This window comes from Pseudoliparis swirei, chromosome 24, assembly GCF_029220125.1.
Source record: "Pseudoliparis swirei isolate HS2019 ecotype Mariana Trench chromosome 24, NWPU_hadal_v1, whole genome shotgun sequence".
Classification (NCBI taxonomy): Eukaryota; Metazoa; Chordata; class Actinopteri; order Perciformes; family Liparidae; genus Pseudoliparis; species Pseudoliparis swirei.
Window position 1 is genome coordinate 13,414,394 of NC_079411.1, and position 11,599 is coordinate 13,425,992.

The 11,599-nt window shown below is 44.9% G+C and overlaps 1 protein-coding gene across 6 annotated transcripts; it reads left to right on the forward strand.

Annotated features, from left to right (window-relative positions):
* Positions 1 to 1,182: 1,182 nt before the first annotated feature.
* slc43a2a (solute carrier family 43 member 2a) lies at positions 1,183 to 10,161 on the forward strand. 6 transcript variants are annotated; one of them, XM_056408251.1, is made up of 6 exons: positions 1,183 to 1,342; positions 4,904 to 5,049; positions 5,142 to 5,300; positions 7,305 to 7,488; positions 7,593 to 7,648; positions 8,779 to 10,161. In XM_056408251.1, exons 3-6 carry the CDS (start codon positions 5,147 to 5,149, stop codon positions 8,859 to 8,861), a joined length of 477 nt encoding a protein of 158 aa, XP_056264226.1. In that variant the 5' UTR covers positions 1,183 to 1,342; positions 4,904 to 5,049; positions 5,142 to 5,146; the 3' UTR covers positions 8,862 to 10,161. The 6 variants fall into 6 exon arrangements, 5 of the variants coding, with proteins under 5 accessions (XP_056264226.1, XP_056264227.1, XP_056264229.1 ...); XM_056408252.1 differs by having other exon boundaries at positions 4,904 to 5,043; XR_008830799.1 differs by lacking the exon at positions 4,904 to 5,049 and having other exon boundaries at positions 7,267 to 7,488.
* Positions 10,162 to 11,599: the final 1,438 nt, after the last annotated feature.

The window sequence follows — 11,599 nt, forward strand, 5'->3', positions numbered from 1 at the left end:
CCAGAGAAAACTATGGAGTCCGACATGGTCTTGGCATAAGCACACACCGATTCCACGTTAAGTTGAGTGACCTCCGAACGGGGTAGTCGGGAGTCATTACCGCCGATCTGTATTACAATCTCACTGTATTTACGTTTATCTTTAGCCAGCAGTTTGCTATCTTAATTCTTTCCATTGCTGTTTTTCTGTTATTTACATTCCTATATTGTTTGTAGCTTATGTCCTCTACATACTGAAATACAGCTGTACTCTAACATCTTTGACCGTTCTGTCATTACAGGGATTTAACCGCTAGCAGTAGTAACAGAATTCCCAGCTTGTGTTCCTTTCAGCCTCAGCTCTCTGCAGAATTACATGGAAGATATCAAATCCTGGATGGCAAAAAGCTTCGTTCAGCGAAACCAGAATAAACCGGAGGTCCTATCTTCGGCACAGCAGACCACTGCAACCACAACTACTGCCCCCAGGCCTCTGTCATCCAATGTCTGGTTTGAAATTTGATTTAAAAAATCAACCCAGTTGTCAGCTATACACCTTCTTGGATCACCTGCTAAAATTAAATATTCTTAGTTCACACTTTTTTAAATTTAATGTTTGTTTCTTTACTGCGGTTCCCTCTCTATTGTCATAATTATTCAGCCAGCCCTACCTCGTCTGGTTCCTGGTAGGCTGCCGCACCAGGACCAGCGAGACAGACCCTACTTCCCTGGCCTCTCCTCACCTGCTAACAGTTAAGTACCGAATCTGGTTTTTCTCATCCCCTCTTCCTCCTCCTTAAATATTAGATTCAGTGTGCAACCAAAGCTTTCGAGACATACTGCAGCTGACCACATGATGGGGCCAGGGAGGAGGCAGACGGTGACTATCTCTGTCAGCTGAGAAACTTTTCGGAACCAAAGAGTTTTAATGACAAGTAAATCCTTCACTTTAGTATTAAATATCAGTGGAGATATACACTTACAGAGAACTATAGATCTCTCCAGACTGTAAGACACATTCGGTGTGGACAAATTGAACAAAAGCCGTCCTGGTCCCTTAAAGTCAAAATGTGTGTGTGTGTGTGTGTGTGTGTTAAGGTCAGTGGGCGGGCGAGTCTTGAGCTCCATTTATAGACATACTGTACGTAGAGAGAGAGGGGGGGGAGTTAATGTAAGTGCACATGTGCCAGTGAATACAGCTGCCACTCAGTGGGAGGGATAGCACACTTAAGATCTACCAGAGACAGAAAGAAAGATTAAACTCCAAAACAGAATCAAACTGTCCTGGCAGGAAACAGAAGCTACCGCGTGGACTCTTCACCATTTAAACAGAGATCCTCGACTGGAGGAGCTCACCTCATCGAGTAAGTGACTTTCAACGTGTTACATCGTTTGGATTGGAGACGATCATAACATAACCGGCACTGAGGATTTCATGACTGGAGTTCTGCTGTCTGACAATGTGCATGTTGTCACAACTGCATTGGGATCAGTTAGTTCCCTCTTCTGTCAACCACCCTCGTGTCTTTATTATTGTTTGACGGCTGAGTCTTATTGTCCAACATGTCCAACATGAAAGGGAGCTACATGATAATAGGTTGGCTCAAATAGCTTTTGTATAATTCAGCTTGTGGCAACAAACATGTGTTGATGTGTGTTATTTAAGAGTGTGTGCGTAAAGGGGAATGTATAAACCTGTTCTGGAGGCAGAGACAGGCAGAGGAACATGACCATGACGTCTGTGTGTTTACTGTGTTCATTAGAAGAGTCCATTCCAACTCAAGTGGTATTCATGACCTTGTTAGGGGACATTGACTTTGGTCTGTGAAAATAAGCATGACTAATATTTGGAGGAAGTACTTTTTGAAGTAATATTTATGGGCATTGACACAGACTTGAAGTGTGTGTGTGTGCGCGTGCATTCCAGGTATGTAATAAACATACTTATTTTCCGTGACAAATATAGACCATCCTTTCCTAAACCTGACCAAGTAAACCTAAAAGCTAAGTGAACGTATATTTTGAAAATAGACACTCTGCATGAAACAAGAGGAAACTGACATGTCATAAAGCGGCACTAAAGGGAAACCTGGAGCGTCACAGTTTAGCGTAAGCTCACTGACTGTTTATATTTGATGAGTTAGGGGTGAGAATGTGTGTACGTATGTGTGAGAGGGAGGGCTACTATTCTATGGTCTGCTGGACTTCCGGTGTGCAGCCTTGTCATTTACTCAGGTTGAGTCACTGCTTTCTTCACACCAACACACACTCACCAGAGTCAGTCCGTTAAATATTTGCACACAGAACACAGGGTCCACTGAATTGTAGTTCAACAGGAATGTCTGTGTGTGGGCTTTGGTGTGTGCACATGGATGAGATCAGTGCAGGACACTTGATAGCTCCAGCTCGTAGTCTGCATTTGCTCCAGCTACCGTAAAAGGTCACTTAAGGTCAAACTCCTCCCCGGTTGGTCTCATCTTCCCACTCCCCATGCTTCTCTTCAGGTTCATGACCTCTCCCAGCTGATACCATGTGCAGCTCCACACAATGTTTCTGATGCAACAGTGATGATGACGTACAATTTAATGGTGACATATTGCAGGGTACTCTGTAGGGTTCAAGTTTCCATTCAGTGTTTCTCACCAAAACAAACTGTGTGCAGAGAGCTAAGATCTGGGATGTGGCGCTATATCTACAAATTACAAGCAACAGTGGTCAGAAAGCCCCAGGGCAAAACATTAAAAAAAGGAAACAGCAAAATAATTGCACGAACATCCTTCACAGACCAACCACCACTTACTACTGGAAATCATAGTTTTAAAATTTAAATTGTGAATCACTACAACCACTAGACATTTTTTAGCATAGTCATACATGTGCTCAAAATATTAGACTGATGGGCCCAGTATTAGCGGCGGACAGGTAGATACACACGCACACAGGACCAATTGCATTATCTCCCCACACCCATAATAAAACATTCTTGTTTTTTAGCACTGTGGATCCTACAATCTACACATTTGCATTATTGCCCTCTTCCCTCTGCAGAAATGTGTCCCCATCCCTATGTCTGTGTTAGTAGAACACAAGAGAGAGAAAACGAGAGGCCAGAAACCAGTGGCGTGCCGTGGGCCTGGGCCGTCAGTGAGGTCCTACACAGTCCCACCCAAATTAATCCACCTCTTATTACCATCATTATGATGCCATGGCTTTAGACACTATACAGTTAGACAGAGACGCAGTATAACCAGGCGTTGCGTCACCTTGAAATTGACATTTTTATTCAGAGAATTGCAGGGGAAGAGTACAATACAGTTCAGTTCAACTAATAGGCAAGAACATAGTCGAGTGCAACAGAGTTATATTAATATTCGTCTTCTATCCATTTCTGGTCCACAAACTTTAAACTTTAAGTCCAACTTTTTTTTACAGTGTGTTCACTAAACAGCGCATTGTCACCCAAAGCAGTTTCACCGTGATGAAGATGAAAGCTCCTGTTTACCCAAACACATGACACAATAATGAGTCTTTTCAATATGTCCCTCTTGTTCTTCACCTTTTCGTTGTGCAGCTCCGTTGCCCTGCCGCTTGTTCGTTGATCTGTAGATCCGCTCCGTGTCCCCAAAAGTTTTCAAAAGCACCGATGCTTGAAAGTGCCGAGTCGTACTTTGGTGTCTCGTTGCTGCCTTCGTTAGACAACTCAAGTTTGCAAAGCCAGTGTGGGTCCAAACACCAAATCGATCACTTGCAAATAACAGGCATTCCCAGCAGTCCGGTGTGCAGAGCTTCTCGGAGTCTGAGCCATCGGTAGCGCTCGTAGTTGGAACTTTTAAAGTGGCGAGCGAGCCCCTGTCCCGCCTGTGACGGGCTTTGTAGCGTCGGCGTCGGTTTTAAAGTTCATCTTGAGAATGGCGTTATAATTATATCCTCGACCAAATCGATATCTTCTCCTCCTTCCATCATTGTGGGTTGAAAAAACAGCTCAGTAGTACGCGAATTAATTCGTTTATCAAATTCAGTTTCCTAGTTCTGAGGTTCTACATATACCTGCCCATAGGCCCCGCCTCTCAATATTGGTAATCCAATCAAAAGACGTGCACGCACTACGCCTGCTAGCTGGCTCCTGTGCAGCGTCCTTAAATTTGTCATTCCCATTCACTTTAAGCTACCAGCGCCCGCAATGTTGATTCTGAAGGCCTAAGGGAAGATTTTAGCCCCCTGGCAACACACGATGGCTGAATATGATTGGATAAAAGATCTAACATAAAGACCAGCCCTCCAAATCTCAACTTGGGGCTGGAAGCAGTGCAACCAAGAGGAAAGCTATGAAATGAAGAGTATAACTCTTACTCTGGGGAATAATTTAATACATATTTTTGGGAACATTTATTTAAAAAAAAAAATTATATTCTGATGATGTTTAGGCCAGCAGAGAAGGCCTTGCTGGCCCTGACGGCCCACCACTGCCAAAAACACCACAGAAAAGGATCAGTTGAAGAGAAAGGCACCTCTGATGTAAGGTGACTGTTGAGTTTGGCAAGACAAGTTGAGTGAAAGCTCAAAGAAAGCCTTCCTTGAAAAAGAGGAAGAGGAGTTTGCTGTCTTGGTTAGGGACACTTTTCTATAACAGAACATGTAAACTGAAGTACAGAAGGATGTATTAAAATGAAAACACAGAAGAAGCTCTGTGCAAGGGCATTCAATGTTATGTGTCACTGACGTGGAAGATTGTTTGTGTCAGATGTGTTGTCACCGACTGTAAATACTCACCTTGGTTTAGGAGCTGGGTGGTGCCCGGGCAGAGCATGCAGGACATGCCACATAGCCAGTGCGTGTTTTGGTCATAAACAACAGAGTCTCTTGAAGTAAGAACTTTTTGTGTCTGCCTTTGTGTAAGTTACCCTTCTTCTTCTTCTTCACCCTAGATGTTTGTATTCTTCGGGTTTAGCGGCAGCTGCATGACACAAACATCATGCACCCACTCACTCGCTCGTCGTGAATTCTCCGGACAATGAGCAGCTCCATTCACACATTGGACATTACTCAGACGTTGAACAAGGCATCGGTCAGGGTAAACTCTGTTTCATGTCAAGTGATTCGGACATTTGCCTTCTCAGACACAACTTGGCTGTCTGGTGGACTAATGTTTTCTTGTGTCGACAGCTGCCATGGCTCCCAGCTTGGCCCAAGCATACAGGAGGAGGTGGTGGATGGCTGTCACAGCCATCATAGAGAACCTGCTCTTCTCTGCCGTTCTGCTGGGCTGGGGCTCACTGCTCATCATGCTGAAGAATGAAGGCTTCTATTCCTACCTTTGTATCGGTAAGACCACCCTCCACGCAGCTCTTCTGGATGCAGTGATCGTCCACAGTCCGTTATATCAGACACAAAGCTGCAGTTTCACTCACATACAGACGTTTACATTACACTGCATTCTGGTGATACGGTCAATGTGCCACAGACGGGATGCTTGAACATTGTGGTGCCAATGACTTGGTGAAGAGACGCTCTGACCATGTTATGAGTGGTGTTTCAGCTTTATTCAAGGTCAACCTACCATCTGATTCCTCATATTGCTTGTGTTGGATCTGGCTGCAATGGACAACATAACCCTGGATGTGTCTGCCAACAAAAAGACGCCAAGTGTTTGTGTTCCACGCTTTGTATCTAGCATTGTCCATCAACATTTGCCATTAACTCGTGCATTCATATATTTTATACACATTGAATCCAGGACTAGAAGGATGGAGGATGTTTTTGTCAGCTGGTACAGGAGAGGTTAGACATGATAGAGGATGCTTTTGTGAGTACGTTTTAAATGAACACTCAAATAACAAAGATAACCGTTACCCATGGTACATTAACAAGGTGCATCCGTCATGTTAAATGTGATATACATTAAGATGCTAATTATGGCTTGGGAAAAACTGAACAATGCAGTGATAGCGACCTGTCAATCACAAGGTAGCCACGTCCTAAAGCATACCCTGCTTTGTGATCCATCTGACTTGAAATGGACCATAACTTACTCAATGAACATCATAGTGTTTGTTGTTCCATAAAAGAGGAGCTTGATAACTAAAGGCTCTGGCTCCCATCCTACTTGTTAAGACTCTAGGAACTACAAGTAGCCCCGCATTTAGTGAGCGTAGCTCTCTAGTGGGGCAATATGGTACTACAAGCTCCTTAAGATATGATGGAGCATCACCAATCAAGGCTTTGTAGGTTAAGAGAAGAATTTTAAAAGTGATTCTTGATTTTACTGGGAGCCAGTGCAGAGCAGCTAGTGCAGGAGTGATGTGAACTCTTTTCTTAGTTTTAGTGAGAACACGAGCTGCAGCATTCTGGATCAACTGGAGGGACCTAAGAGACTTATTAGGGCAGCCTGATAATAAGGAGTTGCAGTAATCCAGTCTAGAAGTAACGAACGCATGAATCAATTTTTCTGCATCTTTTTGAGACAAGAAGTGCCTGATTTTTAAAATATTACGTAGATGAAATAATGCAGTCCTTGAGATTTGCTTTACGTGGGAGTTAAAGGACAAGTCCCGATCAAAGATAACGCCAAGATTCTTTACAGTGGTGTTGGATGCCAGGGCAATGCCGTCTACAGAAACCACATCACCAGATAATTGATCTCTGAGGTGCTCAGGGCCGATTAAAATTACTTCGGTTTTGTCTGAGTTTAACATCAAGAAGTTAATGATAAAGATGATAGCATCGGTCAAAACCTGGTAAGGTGTATACGATAATAATATTTACATTACGGCGTAACCTGTTAACGCCGTAACCATAACGTAAGTATTTACACAAACTTCCGTAATATGTGAAGTTCAAAGCACTGCCCCCCCGCGCCCCACCTGTAATACCTCGCCGCCCCACTTGAGGGTCGCGCCCCACAGTTTGAGAACCCCTGGTCTAAGCACAGACCTTTGTTTACTAACTTTAGCAGTCATGGATGTTTCATTGTTGACATACACATATTGAGTTCAATCAGATGACTTCAAACTAGAGATTGAAACCATAACTGTTTACAAAGTTTAATGAGGAAATGTTATCAAGAGAGAAGTAGACCAACGAGAGGAGTGGCCACTGATGGACATGAGAGGGAATGCAGCTTTAATCAACACGCATTGGCTTCATTTTTCAGACCTGGAGGTGCCCCTTGCCCTTGACCTCTAACACTGACTAAGTCATCAGGGCCTGTCCTGTTAGTCGTGACGTGTTGTGTTTATTTTGTTCCATTCATTCACGTCTATTCTTGTGTTCGGTTCTCGAATTTCAACAGTTCATCCTCTCCTGACTTCTCTCAACGTCCCAACTTAGAAAATGTGAGTGTCAACGCCAACGTGACTGCTCTGGAGGACGGTGTCTGGCGGAGTTGTGTGGAGCAGGAGGAGGTACTGAACCTTGGCTTCACCATTGGCTCCTTCCTCTTGAGTGCAGCCACTTTACCCCTGGGGATCTTGATGGACAGATATGGACCTCGCCCACTGAGGCTCGTTGGCAGGTGAGTCAGACAGGTCATTTATTGTCTGCTTTCCACCTGAAGAAGAGAGTTTAACAATTAAAATGAAAAATGACATTAAAACCACACCCCTGTGGACATTTCAGTTCATGTTTTGCAGCCTCCTGTGCGATGATAGCTGTTGCTGCATATGACCCCGACGGTAAGACACTTCAACCACAACATGTCAAACCTCGAGTCGCCATTCGCTTGCTTCCATTCCTTCCTGCTACTGCAACAGCACTATTATTCCCACAGATGTACAGTACTTAAAGGAAGCATCGGTAGTTTTGCAATCATCCGGTATGGTAACACTTTCCTCTGCAGCTTCACTGTGAGGTTTGGAGAAACTGCAGCATCTTTACAGCAGACTCCAACAGGACAAGGAGAGTCAGCAGTCACATGAATCAGAATCAGAATCAGGTTTTATTGGCCAAGTAAGTTTGCACAAACAAGGAATTTGGCTTGGTAAAGTGACTCTGTGTGCTTACAGAAAATCTACATTACAACACAATACAATACAAAACAAAAACAAAACAGTGCAGTACAAAACAAACAGTGCAAAACAGTGCAACGGTCTAAGAAGTTTAAGAAAGTGACTTAAGAAAGTATATACAAGGCGGAATGGCTATATACAGTAGCTGTGAAACAGTAGTACAAGAACAAGTGGAGAGTGCGAGAAGTACAGTGATAAATATATATATGCTACAGTGGGTTAGCCGTTTAGTAGTGAGACGGCGAGGGGGAAGAAACTGTTTTTGTGTCTGGAGGTTTTGGCGAACAGTGATCTGTAGCGTCTACCAGAGGGGAGGAGTTTAAATAGTTTGTGTCCGGGGTGGGAGGGGTCTGCAGTGATTTTTCCTGCCCGTTTCCTGACTCTGGAGGTGTACAGGACTTGGATGGTGGGCAGGTTGGCACCGATGATCATGGGCTATAACACATGGGCTATAACACATGGGCTATAACACATGGGCTATAACACTTGGGCTATAACACATGGGCTATAACACTTGGGCTATAACACTTGGAAAAGACTTGGAAAAGAAAGAACAACCAATACCCAAACTGTGTGTTGCAAAGAAATTAAATGGTGTCGTCTGCCGTCCTGATTCCTGACTTTACCTGTTTTACCATAATTCTTCATAAGCAATCAGTGATAATAACTGATGTGTTACGTGGACTCCCTTTCAGTTGGGGATGATTTACAAAGGTACAACGGTTGACACCCACATTGTAAATAGAGCTGAATGTACTAATAATGTTTTTAACATTCATTTCCATGTGTCCCCTCAGTGCTGTCTGGCCTCATCTTCCTCGCTGTCTCCTTCAACGGCTTCGGAGGAATTTGCCTGACCTTCACTTCACTCACAGTATGATTCCCACTCACAAAAAACTGGACTGAGTGGACCACAGTGCACTGAATCTGAACGATGAGATATTGTGCTCACCCACTTAAAGCTTACTCTGTTATGATGTCATATTGCTGTAAGACGTGATCGAAACACAAATGCCAACACCAAGTCACTGAATGATACAGAGTGTGAACAGTGTTCTTAGTGACACCCCCAGAGACAATCCTCAGCCCACTCTGCAGTTTCCTCAGCGCTATGAAGAAGCTTAGCATTTTTTAACTCATTGTTTTGGTTTTATAACCTGAAGCGGTTCCATCTCATGAACTTAAATCCCACTGATTTAAGTTCAGCCACCGTCCACTACATGCCCAACACCAAACAGCAGCAATGTTAGAGACTATCTGGTCATCATATCAGAGCATTCAGCATTTAAAGAGACATATATACATATTTTTTTCTCAGTAGTAGGTGGAGACACAACTGAGCTACTAAAAGACAGTGAATAATAGACTTTATTTAATCTGGTGGACACCAACTGAACTCCAGTTGAATGCTGATGTTGCTGTGTGTCCGCTGGCTGTGTAGATAGACAACTGTTTGCTGACATGCTCACCATAACAACTTTATTAGGTGGAAAAAAGAACGGAGCATTACCAACGTATACTGCTTCTTTCAGTGTTCCTATTTTGAATTGATGATGACTGCCTACATTACCTTTCATTACCTCTTTGACATTTTCCAATTGAAGCTAAGGAAATTCAAGATAATTAGCGTTTCATTGTCAAACTAATGAGGCCATGTGATGTGTAGTCTGTGCACATTGCCAGTGCAGCAGAAGCTAACCCGTGTGGAAGTCTTGAAGTAGAAAGTCCAGTCCATATATCTACTAGCATAAAGTCCAATAGTCATGTGTAGTTTGGGCTGCTTTGTGCGTACCTGGGTTTATAAACACACGTTCATCCGTGTGTGTGCGTGCCTGTGTGCGTGCATTTTGCCAAGCAGCACATGCTGTTCCACTTTCACAAATTCTGATGCGGCCTCTCAGCCAATCCAAAGCATGGGCGAAACAACACACCCCCTGTCAACTCTCTCTTCCTCCCCCTCTCTGACCTAGACCATGTCCTAGACTTGACATAGTCATTCTGGCCTCACTGCTGTCACTTCTGGTCTGGTGTGTGTTTGTGTCTGATGTGTATTATCTTGATGATACGCTCTTACATAACTACTTGAGGTAAACTGTGTACATGCCCAGCTAACCTAACTAGCTGCAAACACATTCCCTGTGAACTTTGCAAGGCAGTTTTTACTATAATATACTGACTGACCAGAGCCAGCAGAGTCATTAAAAGTAGCAAACATGTCCTTTAACTTCTCATTGTCAAGTAAATGTTGATTGTAAATGGAATGGCTCTTCCACCATGTCGCAGTCTCCCAGGAAAATGATGACCAGAGCCGCTAACACTGCAAAGTGTATATCACGCAAACACTGAGTTGAAAGCGTTTTGAGTGGTCGGAAGACCAGAAAAGCGCTGTATAAGTACAGGTCCATTGTCTTTCCTGCAGACATTGTTCATGACCTTGACTATGTTTGAACACCAGGAGCTGTGGGTCAGTGGTAAAGCAGGATTGTCCTTCAAACAGAGGACCGGCAGTTCGATCTTCGGCACCGTGTCATGCCAATGTGTCATTAGGCAAGACACTTAACCCCAAGCTCTGTCTCGGTGTGCATGGTGTATACATTTAAGAATGTTAGTTAGACCCGTTTACACGATGGGAAAACGTATATTTTCATGCGTTTTGGCCTTTCATTTACACAAAACGGAGGTTCCAGCATCTGGACTCCCGAGGAACCTCGCCAGGATCCTGTTTGTGGACTTCAGCTCTGCCTTCAATTCCATCATCCCGTCCCTGCTGCAGGACAAGCTCTCCCAGCTGCACGTGCCCGACTCCACCTGCAGGTGGATCACAGACTTCCTGACCGACAGGAAGCAGCACGTGAGGCTGGAAACACGTCTCAGGCTCCCGGACCACCAGCACGGGTTCCCCAAGGCTGTGTTCTCTCCTCTGCTGTTCTCCTGTACACCAACAGCTGCACCTCCAGTCACCAGTCCGTCAAGCTCCTAAAGTTCGCGGATGACACCACCCTCATTGGACTCATCTCTGGCGGGGCGAGACCGCCTACAGGTGGGAGACTGACCACCTGGTGACCTGGTGCAGCCAGAACAACCTGGAGCTCAACGCTCTGAAGACAGTGGAGATGGTTGTGGATTTCAGGAGGAATGCAGCCCCACCGCCCTCTCATCCTGTGTGACTCCCCGTCGACGCTGTGAGTCCTACCGCTTCCTGGGCTCCATCATCTCCCAGGACCTCAAGTGGGAGCTGAACATCGGCTCCATCTCCAAGAAGGCCCAGCAGAGGATGTTCTTCCTGAGGCAGCTGAGGAAATTCAACCTGCCAGGGAAGATGATGGTACAGTTCTACACGGCCATCGTTGAGTCCATCATCTGCTCCTCCATCACCGTCTGGCACCCTGCAGCCACAGCCAAAGACAAGCGCGGGCTGCAGAGCATCATCCGCTCGGCCGAGAGGGTTATCGGCTGCAATCTGCCTTCCTCCAGGTCCTGTTCACTTCCAGGTCACTGAAGCGGGCCAGAAAGATTGTCGCCGACCCTCCCACCCTGGACACTCCTGTTCGAGTCCCTCCCTCGCGGAGGAGGCTGCGGTCCATCATGACCACGACCTCCCGCCACACCAATAGCTTT

Coding starts and splice junctions, on each gene's coding strand:
- slc43a2a (XM_056408251.1), top strand. CDS start 5,147: ATGGCTCCCAGCTTGGCCCAAGCATACAGGAGGAGGTGGTGGATGGCT. Junction 5,301..7,304: donor CTATTCCTACCTTTGTATCG/GTAAGACCACCC, acceptor GTCCCAACTTAG/AAAATGTGAGTGTCAACGCC. Junction 7,489..7,592: donor CCACTGAGGCTCGTTGGCAG/GTGAGTCAGACA, acceptor TGGACATTTCAG/TTCATGTTTTGCAGCCTCCT.